This window comes from Rhinolophus sinicus, linkage group LG13, assembly GCF_036562045.2.
Source record: "Rhinolophus sinicus isolate RSC01 linkage group LG13, ASM3656204v1, whole genome shotgun sequence".
Lineage (NCBI taxonomy): Eukaryota > Metazoa > Chordata > Mammalia > Chiroptera > Rhinolophidae > Rhinolophus > Rhinolophus sinicus.
The window spans coordinates 56,891,002-56,912,068 of record NC_133762.1 but is presented as its reverse complement, the minus strand read 5'-3'; the positions used below and the strand labels follow the sequence as shown (position 1 = coordinate 56,912,068).

At 37.8% G+C, this 21,067-nt stretch overlaps 1 protein-coding gene across 5 annotated transcripts in view; it reads right to left on the bottom strand.

The window, feature by feature from the left end:
* CFAP61 (cilia and flagella associated protein 61) overlaps window positions 1-21,067 on the bottom strand; it is a 332,611-nt gene that overhangs the window by 296,496 nt on the left and 15,048 nt on the right. For all 5 annotated transcript variants that reach the window (XM_019712531.2, XM_074317334.1, XM_074317335.1 and 2 more), the window contains exons 3-6: window positions 20,438-20,588; window positions 17,774-17,850; window positions 16,474-16,541; window positions 16,127-16,253 (exon numbers count right to left, since the gene is read on the bottom strand). In XM_019712531.2, coding sequence (XP_019568090.2) covers window positions 16,127-16,253; window positions 16,474-16,541; window positions 17,774-17,850; window positions 20,438-20,588 — 423 coding nt within the window. The remainder of the gene's footprint in view (window positions 1-16,126; window positions 16,254-16,473; window positions 16,542-17,773; window positions 17,851-20,437; window positions 20,589-21,067) is intronic.

The window sequence follows — 21,067 nt, the reverse complement described above, 5'->3', positions numbered from 1 at the left end:
TCCTGGAATGAAATTGGTAAAAAAAAAAAAAATTCTAGGAGAGAATAGCCAACAAATCCATTTCTAAACATTTTGCCAAAATAAAATTCTGTACCAATATTTAGTAATAGAGATAATTATTTTAAATAATAGGAAAATAATTCAATATCCTAATCATTTAAAGTGGATCAAGACAGCTACCACCCAGGGAACTCCAAAGTAAACTGTGTACCATGGGCTTTTCTCTATATGATGGACACAAAAATATTACCCCATAGATTTAAAAATCAGGAATAAAGGTTCAGAGAGACCGAGGACTTGAGTAAGCCTAATCATGAGCCCTCAGCAGCCCATTAACAAAGTTAACCATAATTATACCTCAATACTAATTCTTCTGGGAAAATAAGAAGAAAACATTTAAATTGTGCAGTTCTGAAGAGTCTCTCCCTTAGCCCTTCCTCAAAATGGATAAAGTGGAACTTGTTCTGCTAAATGCATTCCTTGGGGTAATTGATAATTTATGATCTTGCATCAGCCCTAGTGCTAATGATAAAATATGACATCAGCCTAACAGAGTCTCAAATGGCATATGACAAAGTCCAGCCACACAGAAACAAAACACCCGGCTACCAAAAACAATTCATCCCATAAAATGTTTAAATTCGAGCACTCTGAGGTGAGGGGCACCACCTGCCATTCAGACAGGTGGAGAGCCACAATTCCTTATGAATTTGTTCTGCAAAGGAGAGCCACAAGCATGTCACCAACAGCGTTTCAGTGGTGATGATTATGGAGGGTTATAGTTCATCAACATAAAGTACAATGGGAATGACACCATTCTCTGAGTGAAAAGCAACATTCCTTTATATCTTCCATTCAGTACATGGCCTGGAGGAGGCAACAATGCACTTGTTCATGTAATCAGAGAATATTTCAACTTGTTTGGAGGAAACAAAAGGTCTGATTGATCACTCAGGCACATAAATGTCCATCAGATTCCGAAAAACATGCCAGATGAAAATGTAGTAAAATCCAAAGCTTAAAAAAACAACAGCCTCCCAAGAAGGGGAGTCCTCCTTGGGAGGACTTGGGGTATGAATGTCCTCTAAACCCAGGAGAAGATAAAATGAAGAATGACAGGGACCTGATGGGTCTCACTGGCTTCCTGGGAGATGGGGACAAGAAAGAACTCACTCATCATGTTCACTGTGCCAGTTAGCTAGGCTTTCAAGGAGTATTTGTGACACCTGGAAACCACAGAACTTTCCCCGCTGTCTCACACGGTCTCTTGGTGATAGGCAGGCCCAAAGACTGCTTTAATGTCTCAGCATCCTGACCACTCTTCCATTTTATGACAATCCTAGAGGAAAATCTCCAGGACAACTTCCTTTGAGTGTAGGACGTGCATGTTTCTTGCCAGCAAAGAAACCATTGCAAGTTCACAGATGGAAAGTTCACACAGAAGGGCTATAACAGCAGCATCAGTCCACCTCTGCCTTCAGAATGTTGGCAGGGCCTCCTCTCTCCCATCAGATGGCATTTTCCACATTCAGAGAGGATTTGCATTTCATTACTACACTTAAAAGTGAAATGTTGAAAAAGTGATTCTGATGTCACTTTAAATGCCATAAGTATTATATATTTTGTCAAGCCTGAGAGTGTGTATGTGTGTGTATGTTTTAAGAAATCAATGACTGAAGAAAAAAATTCATAGGGGATCCAATGTAGTGGTAGTGCTAAAGAATGCAGTGTATTACGGCCAAACAAACCTTTCACATTGAACACTGTTTTAACTTGGGGCAGGAGAACCTACAGATCGTGCCAACTAGATTTTTCTTTTTATTCAGATCTGTAAAATAAAACACCTTTCTCTTTCCAAGATCTCTTCTGACCTCTAGTGGTCTGCTTTAAGAAAATCAAATCCATCATTTCTAAACTATATATTCCATTTTAGAACTTTAAAATGGACTTTGGAACCATTTGGCTTATACTCCTTGGAAAATATCATGATTTTAAAAGTTATAAAGGATTTTAAACCCTAATAACTTCAAAGTATATCCAAGGCCAATTAAAGGCCCCTTCCATTTATACCACAAGGATCTGATCCAAAAGTCTATCTTGGTACACAATCGCTCCAGTTGGATTGTTAACCAGATTCTATTTGCCAGGTACCAGGACTCAAGAAGATTGATGGTGCAAGTCCGAATTGCTCTACCTCTTCTTTTTGAATGTTTTAGGATATTCGTAACTTAAGCATCAGAATCTCCATTTATATGAAATTGCTCAGAAGTCAAGCTTAAGTGGATTCCTAAAAAGCATGAGACTATCAAATGCTTACTAAAAATAATTGCTTTAAGAGGTGAAAAGTTAGTATTTAAAAAACACGAGTTTTATATTTTAAAGTCCTAAGTTGTTTTTCATCTATTTTAAATAGCAATAACGTTGACCCAATTTGGTTAACCATTCTTATCACCAAAAAATCAGTATGCCATTATAGTTACAGTAGTTCCTCCCATTTGTCCTCAGTTGTGCTTTCCATGATTTCAGTTACCTGTAGTCAACTGAGGTCCAAAAATATTAAATAAAAAATTCCAAAGATAAAAAATTCATTAGTTTTAAGTTGTGTGCCATTCTGAATAACGTGATGTGATGAAATCTCTCGCTGTCCCACTTCATCACACCCTGGACATAATCATCTTTTCTCCATACTGTATACACTACCTGCCCATTAGTCACTTAGTCTCAGTTATCAGATTGGTTATCAGAGAGAGAGAGAACACTTTCATATAACTTTTACTATAACATATTGTTATAACTGTTCTATTTTATTATGTTGTTATTGTTAATCTCTTACTGTGCCTAATTTATAAATTAAACTTTACAATAGGTATATGTATAGGAAAACACATAGTATATATAGAGTTCAGTACTATCCCTGGTTTCAGGCATCCACTGGGGGTCTTGGGACATATTCCCCACAGAGAAGGGGTGACTACTGCACTTTACAACACTGACTGACAGCACATAGCCCTTGTCTGGTAACTCTTACTCCACTCCGATGAGGGCTTGAAAAAGGTAGGTTTCTTTCCCCGCAGAAGGTTCATTCCAATTGTTTCTAAGTCTGAGAAAATCTCAAATTCACCACCAATGATTAGTCACACTCACTATAGATTATATAGATGTATCCAGAAGCAGCTATGCTTCATTTCAGATATTATGCAAAATACAGAATAGTAACTTCAATAATTAGTGGCTAAGTAGGGGGCAGATTACCACACAATTTTCCACATGGGTAAATCAAAGAAATGGGATTGGGGATTACAGCATTAATTCACTGGTTCTGAATATGTTGCTAGGTAAATGGTGGAAGGATAATTACATGCCTAAACCCTACACTGGTTTAGTGTCTTAAGAATTGTGTTCTTCACCATTAATTATTTGTGTAAGTAACTATTAATGAAACAAATGTTGAAAAATAAATGTGGGGGAAACAAATGAGGCAGACTGAGGGGATGCACAGCCATGCCCACCTGACGTTTTGAAAACGTCTTCTCTTTTCCTACATTATTAAGGATGAAGATAGTCTGCATAAGTGCATTTTCCAGATACCTGAAACTCTACATCTGCAGGTATCAACACTCGAATTTGAACATTTTGGACAGAAGGCTTCTTAAAATGTGTCACACTTCTCCACCTTCTGCAAGCAAAAGCATCTATCGTCATGTCACAATTTCCTCATGAATTCACTACAATACACTAAATTATCCTTTTATAAATGTCCCTTCCTCATTACACTGTCATCTCTTTGTCACCAGGACTATTCCTCTTGTGATTTTCTTCTTGCAGATTTTCCGTGGGCTGGGCAAGAGGGACACTTCACCATCAGAGGTTGAATAAGCAAAACCTCACAGTAAGGAATCAATAAGGTTTAGTACAAGCCATGCAGGCCTTGTCTACTTCAAGGTTACAGTCCATAACACTAAAGTTTTCAAGGGCAAACGAAGGAAAGAAGGGAGTGGGATGCAAAGGAGGGAAGGTAGAAGACCAACTCACAACTACTAGTTACCACAGGCTTACTAGCATCCTGAATGACATATGGGACATCTGTGAATAGATTAGCGAAGATGTCTCCTTACTAAAAAGTGAAAGAAATAGGTGATCTTTACATAAGCTGCCTCCATACATGTCAGTTTCAGTTTTAGACTTACATACAATTTTCTATTACATAATGTCTTTCTGAATATCTATGTTGAAAGTACTTAAACTTTGAAATTCCTCAAGAAAATGACAGTCCCCAATATCCAAATCTGGTATACTTTAAGAAAATATGCAGCCTCCCAGTTGGTGAATATGAGCTGTAATAAAACACTATAGTGAATGTTTAAATAAATAAAATTTATTACAGTAAAAGACACACTGCCATTAATTCCCCTCAAAATCCTCTTTCTCTCTTCAAACACACTTATCTCATCGTTCTTGCCACTTTCTGAAACAGTTCTGGAAGTCCTCTTCTGTGAATGTCTTTATTTGCGCTGTTGTGGCTGCCTCGATGTCCTGAATCAACTCAAAACGTTTACCTTTCATAGCCATTTTGACTTTGTGGAGCCAGAAGTCGCAGAGTGCCAAATTCGGTGAATAAGGTAGATGAGGACACACTATAATGTTATTTGACAGAAATTGCCATGCCAGAAGTGATGTGTGACAAGGAGGCATTGTCATGATGGAAGATGAAAACTTTTGCACATTTCATGTTAATGCATTGTTCATGATCCATGATTTATGGCACACTTTAAAACACACCTTCTCTCAACCGTAGCTCACACCTGACTGACTGCAAAAACAAGTTGAAATTTGTCACACACTGTTACTAAGATTCAATGTGCAGCTTTGTGTATTGAAGATCCCTGCCTTTCCATTGGAGGGCACTCAGCAGCAGCATTCACCGTATTTTTTATCACACCTCTCATGGAGTTTTGGGGAAAGTGGTGAATCTGGAGATGCAAGGGGCATGGAAGCTCTGCCCCTTTGCCCATACCTTGCCCTATATAGCTCTTCCATCTGACTATTCCTGAGTTACAACCTTTTATAATAAACTAGTGAAATAAACTAGTAAAAAAAAAACAAAAAAATTTTTTGAAATATGCCTCCCTCACCTATAACCTATTCCCCTCTACCTTCCCCCAAGAATAGTCTTTTTTTTACATACAAGTTTAATCATCCATCCAGATAATTTCTGAACTGGAAATTATTTTAAGTTCAACTATTTTATACATTAAAAATGGAACCTGTAAAATGGCACTCAAACCCACAAATATTTAGATAAGTGCAAATTTAAAAAAGAAAATTACTGTTTTGACTTAACAGAGTAGAAACAGTATTAATAACTGAAAATATCCAGCATTGGTGAGGACATAAGAAAACAGGACTCTGTTGGTTAGAATATAAATTGACATAATTATTTTGGTTGGATAATCTGGTAGGATCTATTTTTAAATCTTAGTATTTGATACACTCCTACCTAGAAATTCTACTTCTAGGTGTCTCTAATATAGAAAAAATAGCATGCATACTTGAAGACATATGTACAAGGCTATTTACCACAGTGTTACTTGTTATAAAATAAAATGAGGACAAATTTCCAAAAATTAATTTCATTAATTCCATTAATTAAATGAATTATAGTAGAGCTACATGATGAAATGCCATGCAGCCACTAAATAAAATTTATCTGGAAAGATGATGAGCTGCTATATTAAGTGAAAAATACAATTTAAGAACATATGATAGGATTACCTCATAAAAATGGCTGTGTGAGGTGAGCCTCTTGAAATCTCCCCTGAAATTTACAACAAATTGAACAGCTATAACTCCACAAAGGACTCCCTGCGCAGCAGACAGGCAAGACTAAGAGACGCGCAATTGAAATCATCTAAAGGTGGGCAAATAGGGCGAGCGGGGGAGGTGGGAAGGGGGAAACGAGGAGATGCGGGCCAGTGCTGGCTGCAAAGTGCAGAATGAGCTCGGAGCTCCCTGCATTCCGAGGCTACTGCAGTGACGGGAGAGGGAAGAACTCGGACTGCTAGTGCTCCGCTTATGGCCCACAGTCGGGCCTGAGAGATCAGCACACACCGCGGCTGAACCCCACCCTCAAGGCAGAGGCCTCGGAGCAAAGATTGAGGGAAGAAGGGTAAAAATGGTGGTTTAAGCTCCCACTGCCAAGCAGAGGACAGAAAGCATAGGCACCGAGCCCAGCCGACTTCCCCCCCAACCTCCCTGAGCTCGCCTCACCCCCACCTGCCCAGTGCTAGAAGCGGAATGGTAGCAGTGTCAGATCAAAAGAACAGAATATTTGCAGTTCTGAGAACTGTGTCGTGCAGCCATGAACTCGCAGCCCAATTAGTTCCGGCAAAGGGGAGAGAGTCTTGGGTGCAGGACCAGCTGTGCTGGTGGTCGCCACCATTGCTCAGAGCCACCTCTCACAACCCACCCCGCCCCTGCCGGTACTTATCTGGGCAGATCTCTGCAGGGGTAAACAGAGCCACTGAAACACACAGGCCCTGAAACTGGTACAGGAAGACCTTGGGAACTTCAGAAGCTCTCCACATTCCCCAACGGAGGAGCGCCCTGAGACCCAGGCAACCTGCTCACAGAGGAGAAGCCCGCCTTCCAGGGAACCCCCACCCCATTGTGTGAGAAACTAAAACAGTGCAGAGAAAATATAACACTATAGCGTGACAGAGAATAAAAGGCTGCAGTCAGAGAGAAAATAAAATATTCTATCAACACCTACTGGAAAGCAAAAGAAAGACTGCTTCCTATCAACCTGTTGCAGAACCCACTCCTGTAGATGCCTAGGAAGAGAAACAATAATTCATTAACTGCCATGAATAACTAAAGTACAAGCAGCTCAGAAAGAAAACGAAAAGTCTTCAGAAAATGAACTTAAAGACATGGAAATATGTGACTTAAATAACAGAAAATTAAAGATCTTAAAAAACTCAATGAGATGCAAGAAAACACAGACAGGAAGTTTAATGAACTCAGAACACAATCAAAGAACAAAATAAACATTTTACCAAAGACATTGAAATTTTTTAAAAGAACCAAAAAGAACTTCTGGAGATTCAACAAAAAAAAATAAACTACCTAGGAATAAACTTAACCAAGAATGTGAAAGACCTATACACTGAAAACTACATGACATTTTTTTAAAATTGAAGAAGACACAAAGCAATGGAAAGACATTCCGTGTTCCGGATTGGAACAATCAACATAGTTAAAACGGGCATATTAACCAAAGCAACATACATTTAATGCAATCCCCATGAAAGTCCCAAAGGCATTTTTTAAACAAATAGAACAAAAAAATCATCAGATTTCTATGGAACCACAAAAGACCCCGAATAGCTAAAGCAATCCTAAGAAAAAAGAACAATGCTGGAGGTATCACACTCACTGACTTCAGCTTGTACTACAGGGCAACAATAATCAAAAAACAGACACATAGACCAATGGAATAGAATTGAGAACCCAGAAATAAAACCACATAAATATGGACAGATAATTTTTGACAAAGAAGCTAAAAACATACAATGGAGGAAAGACAGCCTCTTCAATAAATGGTGCTGGGAGAACTGGAAAGCCACGTGCAAAAGAATGAAACTAGATTGCTATCTGTCACCGTGTACCAAAATTAATCAAAATGGATGAAAACCTAAACATAAGACCTGAAACAATAAACTGCATAGAAGAAAACATAGGTACTAAACTTATGGACCTTGGGTTCAAAGAGCATTTTATGAATTTGACTCCAAAGCCAAGGGAAGTAAAAGCTAAAATAAATGAATGGGACTATATCAAACTAAAAAGCTTCTGCACAGCAAAAGAAACCATCGACAAAATAAAGAGGCAACCAACCGAATGGGAGAAGATTTTTGCAAACAATGACTCCGATAAGGAGCTACTATCTAAAACATATAAGGAACTCACACAACACAACAACAAAAAAACAAACAATCCAATTAAAAAATGGGCAGAGGACCTGAATAGACATTTCTTCAAAGAGGACATACAGATGGCTAATACACATGTGAAAAATGTTCAACATCACTAATCATCAGAGAAATACAAATAAAAACCACAATGAGATTTCACCACACACCAGCTAGAATGGCTATCATCAACAAGACAAATAGTAACAAGTGTTGGAGAGGCTGTGGAGAAAAAGGAACCCTCATACACTGTTGGTGGGAATGCACGTTGGTGCAGCCGCTATGGAAGGCAGTGTGGAGGTTCCTCAAAAAATTAAGAATAGAATTATCATATGACCCAGCAATCCCTCTCCTGGGTACCTACCCAAAAAATCTGAAAACATTTATCCATAAAGACATGTGTGCTCCAATGTTCATTGCAGCTTTATTTACGGTGGCCAAGACATGGAAACAACCAAAATGTCCTTCGATAGATGAATGGATAAAGAAGTTGTGGTATATATACACAGTGGAATACTATTCGACGGTAAGAAAAGATGAAATAGTACCAGACATGACAACATGGATGGATCTTGAAATTATAATGCTAAACGAAACAAGTCTGACAGAAAAAGTAGAGAACCATATGATTGCACTGATATGTGGTATATAAAACTGAAAACCACAAAACAACAAGACGAAAACTCATAGACATTGACAATAGTTTAGGGGTTATCAGAGAGTAAGGGGGGAGTGGGGCTGTAGAAGAGGGTAAACAGGGTCTAATATGTGGTGATGGAAAGAGAACTGACTCTGGGTGGTGAACACACAATGTGAGATATAGATAATGTATTACAGAATTGAACACCTGAAATCTATGTAACTTTATTAACATTTGTCACCCCAACAAACTTTAATTTTTTTAAAAAAGGAAAAATTAATATACATAGACAATAGTTTAGCCATTGCCAGAGGGTAAGGAGGGAAAGGGGTGGTAGATGAGCGTAAAAGGGTTAAATACATGGTGATGGAAGGAACTGACTCTGGGTGGTGAACACACAATGGGATTTATAGATGATGTGTTACAGAATTGTACACTTGAAATCTATGTAACTTTACTAACAATTGTCACTCCAATAAACTTTAATTTAAAAAAAAGGAACATATGATAATGACTATGTATGTAGAAAAAGAATGTTTGCATGTATTTGCATATGTGTGTATAGTTATATATTCACACAGGATAAAATAATGAGTAATTTTTACTTTTTTCCTATTTGAAAATATAATTTGTTTTATTAAATGAATGCATCCCTCAAATTAATTAGCAAATGGCAGAAAAAAATGAGATTTTAAAATGAAATAAAGACAAAAGTACAGCAATTGTTAGACTATTTACAAAATCCTAAACCATTCATTTATGGAAATGTCTTGTAACATAATTTAAAAACCACCTACTTGTGAATACTTTTATAATAAAACTTCTTTAAAGAATGTAATTTCCTGAAGGGCAGGAGAGTCTATTTACCTGTGCTGATACTAACAAGAGAAACTTCATAAATCAGGAAGGAGGATTTGAAAGGTGTGAGAGAATTAATTAGAAATGTTATTTCACAAAATTCTTTTTCTTCAGAATATGTCTGGCTTCTGTATTTGTATTTGTATTTGTATTCTGTATTTGTATCATGATCAAAAAGGTTTTATACAGATAAATATAATATGAGTATTAAGCTATGCATAAGAAGAAACTACAGAAAAATAATTTTCTATGAGGAATTTTTTTCTCTTGTCCTAAAGTAAATGGATAATTTGTATCTGAACTTATTCTAGTCCTCGATAATCTTTTTTTATATACATGCTGTCTGGATCTCAGAATGCAAAATAAATGCTCTACATGAAGAGTAAAAATGGAATCACTTCATATTGTTTGCAAAATGTTCAACATCTGCCTCCCTCTCATTGTTTTCTTCATCACTAAATTTCTCCAAAGAGTAGTGAGTAATAAAAAAAAAAACGAAAACAAACAAAAAAAGAGCAGTGCTTGCTTTAACTTCCTTACCTCTCATTTACTCAGCTCAATTACTAAATTGAGCAATTACTAAATTATTCAGCAAAATTACTAAAATTTGATTACCAATATCCAACTCTGCCCTTCAAGGAGGGACAAGACCAGACCCCAAACCAAAGGGCCAGAGGTAGAACACTGGTGATTAAGTGGCCAAGGTTGGCACAGAGAAGCCAAAGGGATGAATGGAAGAAAGCTGAGGCCTAAATCCTGGGGATGGCAGAGTTCAGAGCCATGAAAACAAGAGATAAAGAGGAGAAGCAAATCAGGATGGGGCAGGGTTGGAGCTGGAGTCTAGAGGTGAGGCCAAAGTCAGGGCAGGCAGCCCCTCCCTCTTATCCAAATTTCACCTAACTTTTCTTTAATACTGGGGGGTGCCAAAAAAATGTATACAAGTGGACACTTTGGTCAACGTTGCTCAAGCAGTAGTTCGCCATAATCAGAAGTGTCTGGACGCTGATGGTAACCATTCTGAGCACCTCTTGTAATTGCAGAAGTCAAATGTGACTTGTATTCATCTTTTGTTATCAGTATATATTGAGTATTACAATTTTAATAGTTTCTTCCTTTCTTAAAATGTGTACACATTGTTTGGCACCCCCTGTAGATATAGAATTATTCAAGTTATTAATTTTTCTTAAATGGGTTTTGGTAGTTTGTGCTTTTCAACGATTTGGCCCATTTTATGTAAACTGTTAAATTTATGGAGTTGTTGTAATATTCCCCTATCCTTTAATGTCTGTAGGATCTGCAGTGATATCACCTCTTTTATTGCTGGTATTGGTGATTTGTCTTCTCTTTTTTTTCCCTTGGTCAGTTTGGCTAGATGTTCATCAATTTTATTCACCTTATCTTTGTCTTTTTAAATTTGCAAACCCAATGACCTGTTTTTTGTGTACTCAAATTATTCGATTTCCCTGCATCGTTTGCCACCTTAAGAATCTTTGACTTCTGTAAAACTCCTCTCCTCTTCCAGTTTTTTCTTATTATCATTAATAGCTCATTTTCATCTTCCAATATTCTGCACTCATCCTCTGTTTTTTCACTTTAAAATCTCCCCTTCAACTAGACAATCTCCTTTCTTCTCATGATCTCATTCATGAAAGTACCTATATTTCCAACTCTCTCTTGTACATCTAATACTATTGTTTCTACTTTGATCTAATGAATCCACCATCTCCCCAAAACCCTGAGTCATCATTAACCCACTTTCATCCTTTACTTCTCCATCCAACTAACACTTTCCCTCTCAAACATTACTTTGCATCTGTGCATTTTCCCAGATCCATTCCACACCTGGATCTTTTTGTCACTGCCTAAATTACAGCTGGTATCATTTCTTGGCCAGACTGTTGTGTGCTCCTCCCAGATAAGCCACTAAACACATGAAAAACTTTTAACACACAGCCCATATCATGCATTTCTTCTTCAGTGCTCTCTGCTGGTTCCAAGATAAAGCCTTCTCTTTACAGTTCTTCCTTTGCTATCTAGCATCTGCTCTTCCTCCCCATACCTTGAACAGCAGCCACGCCTGCCTACCTGCCTGGTAATAGATATTCCAGGTGCTTTCCTGCTTCCATCCTTTGTTCATTCTGTCCCTCTGACTGAACTCTGACTCATCCTTTCTGACCAGATTCAGAGGCCACTTTCTCTGTGAAGCTTTTTTTCCTTCAAATTGTTTTTTTTTTTATTGAGGTATAACACCATATACGAAAATGCATAGATATTAAGAATGCAGTTTGATGAGTTTTGACCATTGTATACACCCCAATCTACAGAACATTGCTGTCACCCAAGAATTCCAACATGTTCCTCTCAGTCTCACTCTTCTCTCTACCAGAGGCAACCAATGACCTTCCCTCCCTCTTTCTTTTCCTTCCTTCCTTCTTTCCTTCTTTTCCATCTTTCTTTCTTTCTATTTTATTAGTTTCAGGTGTAATAAAACAACATAGTGGTTAGACATTTATATAACTAACAAAATGATAACCCCAATAAGTCTATCACCCATCTGACACTGTACATAATTATTACAATACTATTGACTATATTCCCTATGCTGTACTTTATATCCCTATAAATATTTTTTTAAATTGCAGTTGACATTCGATATTATTTTACATAAGTTTCAGGAGGATAGCATACTGGTTACATGTTTACATAATTTATGAAGTGATCCACCCCATAGTCTAGTACCCATCTGACACTGTACAGAGTTTTTACAATATAATTAACTGTATTCCCTACACTGTACTTTACATGCCCGTGACTATTTTGTAACTACCAATTTGTATTTCTTAGTCCCTTCACCTTTCTCATGCAACCCACCTCCCATCTATTAACCATCAGTTTGTTCTCTGTATCTGAGTTTGTTTCTGTTTTGTTTGTTCGTTTATTTTGTACTTCATATTCCACATATAAGATCATATGGTATTTGTCTTTCTCAGTCTGACTTATTTCACTTAGCATAATATCCTCTAGGTCCATCCATGATGTTGCAAATGGTGAGATTTCATTCTTTTTTATGGCCAAGTAATACTCCATTTTATAAATGTACCACAATTTCTTTATCCAATCGTCTATTGATGGGCCTTTTGGTTGTTTCCATATCTTGGCTATTGTGAATAGCGCTGCAGTGAACATAGAGGTGCAGTGAACGAGTCAGTATTTTGGATTCCTGTGGATAAGTACCCCAGAATGGAATTGCTGGGTCATAAGTTAGTTCTATTTTTTATTTTTTTGAGGAATCTCCATACTGCTTTCCATAATGTCTGCACCAATTTGCAATCCCACTAACAGTGCATGAGGGTTCTTTTTTCTCCACATCTTCACCAGCACATGTTATTTGCTGATTTATTGATGATGGCCATTGTGACAGGCGTGAAGTGATATCTCATTGTGGTTTTTATTTGCTTTTTTGTGGTAATTAGTGACATTGAGCATCTCTTCATATGTCTATTGGCCATCTGTATGTCCTCTTTGGAGAAGTGTCTCTTAAGGTCCTCTGACCATTTGTTAATTGGATTCTCTGTTCTTTGGTGTTGAGTTGCCTGAGTTCTTTGTAAATTTTGGATATTAACCCTTATCAGATGTATCATTGGTGAATATTTTCTCCCATTCAGCAGGGTGTCTTTTTGTTTTGTTGCTGGTTTCCTTTGCTCTACAAAACCTTTTTAGTGTAATGCAGTCCCATTTGTTTATTTTTTCTTTTGTTTCCCTTGCCTGAAGAGATATATCAGTAAAAATATTTCTAAGGGTAATGTCTGAGAGTTTACTGCCTATGTTTTCTTCTAGGAGTTTTATGGTTACGGGTCTTACATTTAAGTCTTTAATCCATCCTGAGTTAATTCTTGTATATAGAGTAAGAAGATGGTACAGTTTCATTTTTTTTTTTTTTGCATCTGTCCAATTTTCACAGCACCATTTATTAAATATGCTGACTTTACAACATTATGTGTTCTTGCTTCCTTTGTCATAGTTTAAATGACCACATAAGAATGGGTTTTCTGGGCTCTCTATTCTGTTCTATTGATCTATGTGTCTGTTTTTATGCCAATACCATGCTGTTTTAATTACTATGGCCTTATAGTATAGTTTGATATAGGGTAGTGTGATACTTCCAGTTGTGTTCTTTTTCAAGATTGCTGTGGCTATTTGGGGTCTTTTATGATTCCATATAAACTTTAGGATTACTAGTTGTAGGTCTGTAAAGAATGTCTTTGCAATTTTGACAGGATTGCATTGAATCTATAGATTGCTTTGGTTAGTATGGACATTTTAATGATGTCAATTCTTGTTATTCATGAGCGTGGTATATGACGTATCTGTATCTCCTTTATTTCATTTCTTAAACTCCTTATAATTTTCCAATACTGGTCCTTTACTTCCTTGGTTAAATTTATTCCTATGTTTTTATTTTATTTTAAGCAATTGTATGTGGGATTCTTTTCTTAATTTCTCTGACAGGTTGTTATTCGTGCATAAAAATGCAGCCTATTTCTGAATATTAATTTTGTATCCTGTTACTTTACTAAGTTCATTTATCAGTTCTAATAGTTTTTTGGTGGAACCTTTGGGCTTCCCTATATATAGTATCATGTCATCTGCAAGTAATGAGTTTTATTTCCTTTCCAATTTAGATGCCTTCTATATCTTTTTCTTGTCATGTGGCTAGGACTTCCAGTACTATTTGAATAAAAGTAATGAGAATGGACATCTTAGTCTTGTTCCTGTTCTTAAGGAGAATGCTTTTAACTTTTCCCCATTGAGTATATTAACTGTAGGTTTGGTATATATGGCCTTTATTATGTTGAGATATGTTCCCTTTATTCCCACTTTACTGAGAGTTTTTATCAAATGGATACTGGATTTTTTCAAACACTTTTTATGCATCTATTGATATGATATAATTTTTATTTTTCATTTTATGTGGTGAGTCACGTTAATTGATTTGTGGATATTGAACCAACCTGGAACACCAGGAATAAATCCCACTTGATCGTAGCGTTATGATCGTTGTAATGTATTGCTGAATTCAGTTTACTCATATTTTGCTGAGGATTTTTGCATCTATATTCATCAGGGATACTGACCAATAGTTTTCTTTTTTTGTAATGTCTTTATTTGATTTTGGGATCAAAATGGTGGCCTCGTGTAAATGAGCCTTCCCAACTCTTGACATTTTTGGGATAGTTTGAGAAGAATAGGTGTTAATTCTTTGTTGAATGTTTGGTAAGATTCACCTATGAAGGCTTTTGGTCTAGGACTTTTTGTTTGTTAGGAGCTTATTGATTACAATTCAATTTCATTAGTTGTAATCAGTCAGTTCAGATTTCAGTTCCTTTTTTAAGTTAAACTATCTGATCAGTAGCAGAACCAAGATTAGAATCTACACCTACCTGATGTCATTATTACAAATTCTTAACAATTATGCTCTAATACTACAAGTCTGGTAAATTGTAGGCTCTCATGTTTTTAAAATTTAAATACAATACTGTCTAAAGAAATCCAGCACTCATCAAATATGGTAATGGTTGATCCAAAAAGATACAATTTATTCTTCACTGATAAAACCAAGCAATTACCCTTGTGAAATGATTTCATATACACTCTTATATCAGAATAGCCATTCTATTTTTGCTCACAACTTTGTGAGTCAAAAATCTGGGAGAACTCAGCTGCGCAGTCCTTGCGTGTGGTCTTACATGCGGCTGCAGTCAAATGTTGGCTGGGCTGCAGATATAGGGCAGTTCTCCTTGGCTGGACGTCCATGATGGCTTACTCACACAGCTGGCAGTCAATGTTGTCAGTGGGAGCCCCGCTGAGGCTGTCAACTCTGGTGCCAACATGTGGCCTCTCCAGCACAGTGGTCTCAGGGCAGTAAGATTTCTTCCCCTCATTTCCTCCAGAGCAAGAGTTCCAAGAGAACCAGGCAGAATGATTATAGACTCACAAATCACAGAGCATCCCTTTTACCATGTGGTGTGGGTTTAAAAAGTCACAATCCACCCAGATAAAGAGGGGACACAGATCCTACTTCTTGATGAGAGCAGTGGCAAGGCCACATTGTAGGAGAGCTTGTGGAGTGGAAGATGGTGCTGTGGCCACCTTTGATAAACAGAATCTGTCACAGCCGTCTGCTTTAGATTGCTGAACTTCAGGGCATGTCATGTGGGCCACTGACATTAAAGAATTTCAACTTGAAAAACTCCTCTTTGGGGTCAATAGAATCCTCATTCACTGAATGCCAGAAAATAGGTGGGCTTTATGGGAAAACGAAATATGTAGATTCATTTTTAAGTTGGTTTTGTTTGAAAGTTCTTTCACTCAGTGTGGGATCAAGGACTGTGTGTTTTCAAAAACACGTAAGTAGTAAATGCACAACTTTGCTGGCTACATTGAGTACCAAATGAGTTTCATCAGATATTCAGTTCTACAAATTAGGTCATCAAGAGGAAGTCTACACATCTTCAAATGAAGTAATGCTTATGAGTATTATAAAACAATTTAATCCAAGCTATAGCCACTTACAGTAAGAACTGGCAATTTAAAAACTCTTCATAAGGTAACTGTCAGGGTAAAGCTTAGGTAATAAAAGGCACTGATCCAACCTTACCTGGCTTTACGAATGTGCAGCTGAGGGTAATGGTTGTGCCTGTGACATACATGCACGGCAAAGTCCTCGTCATATGTCAGACTCGTAATGTTCCCCACTAGGTCAAACACAGTTATGAGAGTTGATCCTAAATCAGAGACAAAGAAATGTGCCCTCATTTTACCAAGAAATAACTTTAAAACTTCAGAATTAAATGTAGTTTCCATTCTAAACTGTGTTTTAATTGTTATAATCAAATAGGCACATTATACATTTAGGAAATGGAAACCATTCTTATTTCCCATTCCTTTAAGCATGAAGTTCCTATATTAGCAACTGGGGATGGGAGATAGTTGAGTAGACTTTACCTAGGCTTATGTAGGATGGCACTATGAGAAAGATGAAGTGCAGTTCTGGCACTGCCTTAAACACGGTCCTGGCAAGGGAAAGAGAGGATGCATGTTATTAACAAACAAGCAATCTCATTAGCTGGCACCTGACTGAGACAAATGCCTTCACTAAAAAAATGAGGTATTCATACGACCACATGTGCTCCTTTGTTTTCTGCCTGCAAAGGCAAGAACATCTTCAAGGCAATTTATTTTTCTTCTCTGTATTTCCTGCATTCCAAACGGCCCCTTTTCTGTCTGTTCCATGGAAGTTGAGAGAATAAAGGGCGCCATGTTCTGCAGCACACCAGATTTCTGCTAATATTAACCTTTGACCTGACATCTGGATGGCCTGGTGTGACATTACAAAGTGACTGACTTGAAAGCTGAGGCCACCACCCTCAAATGTCTGTGCAGGCTGTCAGAGGCCATCGGCATCACCTGGCAGTCCTGCTGATCCTATTTCGATGCACTGTGTTATTCAGGAAGCTCTGCAGTCTGTCATGTTAATAAACATTTCTGAAGATAAGATTGCAGAAAACTATTTGTAGAAGAACCTTCCAAGTCTGCATCTCTTTGTTTTTCCACTACTTCCCCCCACAAATACATTTTTAAAATAACTGCACTACCTGTTTGCCTCAAACAGTGGCAGTTAAAGATGTGTGCTGAAGAGAGCACCAACTCAAAGAAATAGATTGTTTTTTTTCTTTCAGAAATATCACTGCTATTCAAAGTAAATACTTTAATGTAGCCATAAGTAACAAGCAAATTTAACACCTCAAAGAATTTCATGTCCTTCAAAAATATTTTTACATGATAGTCCTCTGTATCCATAGGTTCTGTATTCACAGATTCAACCAACCACAAATTGAAAATATTTTTTAAAAATCTTACATTGTTGCTAATGTGTACTATGTAGTTAGGCCTATGATGGTTGCCTCTGTACTGAACATGTACAGATTTTTTTTTTCTTTGTCATTATTCCCTAAACAATACAGTATAACTATTTACACAGCATTTACATTGTATTAGGTATTATAAGTAATGTAGAAATGATGTAAAGTATATAGGCAAATGTGCATAGGTTCTGTGCAAATACTATGCCATTCTATATAAGGGACTTTCACATTCGTGGATTTTGTCATTCATGGGGGTCCTGGAACCAAGGGACATTTATATCCACTTGGTCTCTTTCGTGTCATTTTGGCATTCATGTGTCTTGTCTACAGTGCTGCTGCCAGCCCCCCAAGTCACTGTGTACAAGGCCCCAGTCACTCACCGAATAATCTCTTTGCAGCAGCCAACAGAATACTCATTCACGGCCACAAAGAGGTGCATGAACAATGTGTTCAGAGGCTGCAGAAGAAAAGAGAACACAACGAAAGGCTGAGTCAACAGTTGGGCTATGTTACAGCAGGGTCGCAGGTAAAAGGAGGGCTTTGGGGACACAAATTCCACTTCTTGATGAGAGGAGTGGCAAGGCCACAGACACAGAGCTGCCCGTGTTTGTGGATGATTTTTTACATCTAAAGTGATGAGACACTCAGGCAAGTGTTTGAGCTTCCTGACTGACTGTTTTCACTGCCGTCGGTCCTCGTAGCTCAAAATTATTCAAGGAAATGAATTCTGGCCCATCTTCCTGCCCTCACAAACAGTCTGTGGGCAAGGAAGCACCTGCAGGGGAGTAAAATCAATTATTAACTCGGTAGTCTTGTCCTCGGGAGTATCTATGCCAAGGGAAAGACAATCACCCTTTCCCAGGGGCTCTTGAGTCAGCAGCTGCCTCTCTATTCAAGTGACATGAGGGAAGGAGTCTCTTATGAATTTGAAGGATGGAAGACAGATGCCACGTTATGAATCCAATGGCTTGTTTTGTGCAACATTCTCAGAGTCAGAATCAAAGTCCAGATAACAACAATGACGACACCAATGTAAGCACTCTCCGTCTATTAAGTCATCTAAATCCCATAACGACCTTACTTAACATCTGCTTAACATTTCAAACAGGACTAGCTTTAGGAGTACATGGTTTATTACTTGGCTGATGTATCTCCCAGATTCTCTCGTCCATCAAAAATATTATAATTCAAGATTTATTCTTTAGCTTTAAGACAAAAATTATTACTTCAGTTATAAATACCCCTGGGATAGGTAATAATACTTTAAGCCTAAGGCTCTATCCTAATGCTGTCCAATAGAAAAATAATTTGAGCCACAAATGCATGCCACATATGTAGTTTTAAGTTTTCTAGTAGATATAAAGAAGAGACTAAACAGGTGAAATTAATTTTTAATATATTTTGTTTAACCTCATATATTCAAATTATCATTTTTAACAAGGAATCCATAAAAAAATTATTAATGAGATATGTTACGCTTTTTTTCCTACTAAGTATTTGAAATCTGGTTCATATATTATACTTACAGCACATCTCAGTTCAGACTAGCCACATTTGAAGTGCTCAATAGCTACTTACCGCTGGTGACTACCATACTGGACAGCTAAGCTCTACACTACTGTAGGAAATAGTTTAAAATGAAGCAATCTTTAAGAGAACAAGAAAAAGAACAAAGGGGAAAGTATTTATGAATAATGCTAAAATCATGATCCTAATGCAAATGTAAAATGAACACAATAGAGATTTATTCAACCCATCAAATAATGAGGTGACAAACGAGATGACAAAAATGATTCACTGCACTTGAGAAGCTGGCTATTTTAGGCAACTTAATGAAGGAATGTTAGAAGTTTGCTGGGTAAGATACAAAATAGTTAATGTCCTACTGGACAACAAACTGCAACCTTTGATGTTACCACTTCCACCACTAAAAATTAGTTATATCTCAAATGGATAAAAATCAACAAGTTAATCACTATTCCTACATAACTGTAAAATAGCCCAGTCAATAGAAAATCAAAGGTACAAGCACCGACTGAAAGAATCTTTCTGGTCTACTTCCAAGTTTGAGATAATTTTTCTGACAAAGGTAACTGGGTGTACAGGGTAGTGAGGTAGAGAAGAGCATAGAGGACAAAGAGAAGGCACCATCTAGCTGAATGAGTGCTAGATAATGTGCCCAGTGTGCGTATGTGTGTATGGTGCATGCACGCATGCGTATATGAGGGGTGAACTCATGCACTCAGCGGACACTCCTCAGGACTCTGGGGACATGCTGTTGAATTCCATTGACAGGCAGGTGTGCTGCCCACAGTCACAGCCTCTGGCTCTCCACAGAAACTGAGGCCAGATGCTGGCCTGGCTCTGGCAGGCCGAGGACAGGGAGAGCTCAGACGTGGCACCAGCTACTAAGGCCATTTCCCTGGTAACTGCTGACCTGGCTCCTAATAGCCAACAGGTTGTCATGTGCCTGCAGCTAGAAGACATTGAATGAGCCAGAGTCCATAAAGGCACTTTGAAAATTATAGTGTAACATGAATCTGAGGCTCTGTTGTCATTATTACAGGGGCAAATATGTAGATGGCAGTGCCCTCCCAACATATCAAAGACTTTGGACATTGACGCTTGGAGCAGTGTAGAGACCTGGAAGGCAGATGTTCTGACACTCCCACTAATGCCTTGCTCCCAGTCCTCATCGGCAAAGCATGACCTGGGCGAAGCCAGCAGCTGTCTGATATGGATATTACCTGCCCTTTCCTATTCCCTCTGGCTTCCTGCTCTCAGACCCACTTTTCCTCCCCACCAGCTAACTTCATTTCTAACTGTCATAATGTTATATACTTTCTGTTGTGAGTTTTGAACTGCTCACTCCAAAACTCATATATATATATATATATATATATATACACATACATATACACATACACATACACACATATATATATATATATATACATATATATGACATGTATATAACCACAGGCTTTTCCTTCAAAATCCAGCCTATTTTAATAGACACTATGCTTGATTCCGTGATTCCTTACCGTGCATGGGATGTCACTGTCAAGTTCCTGGAACACAGACACCCATTTATCCTGCTCGGCCACATTCCAGTTGGGGTAGTCCAGGAAGGTTGCTTGGGCCATGATCTCCTCCTTGTCATTGCAGAGAGTAATGGCAAGGTTTGCCTTCTCCCTGTGGAAGTGATTAAAATTACACATATAAATAAGATTAATGAAAGTGAGATGAGGATGTCATTTTTCTCCCCGTTTGGCTACTGAATCTTAGCAACCACGGTATAAGGTACGATAACCATTGAAAGAGGCGGATACAATGTGACAGCAAACTTGAAATAAATCTTTCAGGACATCTGGTACTATCAACTAAAATTGTATTGAAATTTACATTTCATTAGAAAGGTATTATATTTATGATATAATATCATATCATATTATGATACCGTTCCCCTGGACACTGGCTGGGAAAGTTGTTTGACTGTATAGTTTTCCCTGTCCTCTCCATGTTGCCAGTGCCACTGTGTTAGCCTAACCTTGTACAGTTAGGATGGCTGACTGTCCTGGTTTGCCCGGGACTGACGGGCCCAGGACATGGGACTGTCAGTGCTAAAACCAGAAAAACCCTGGGCAAACTAGGATGAGTTGGTCACTGATGTG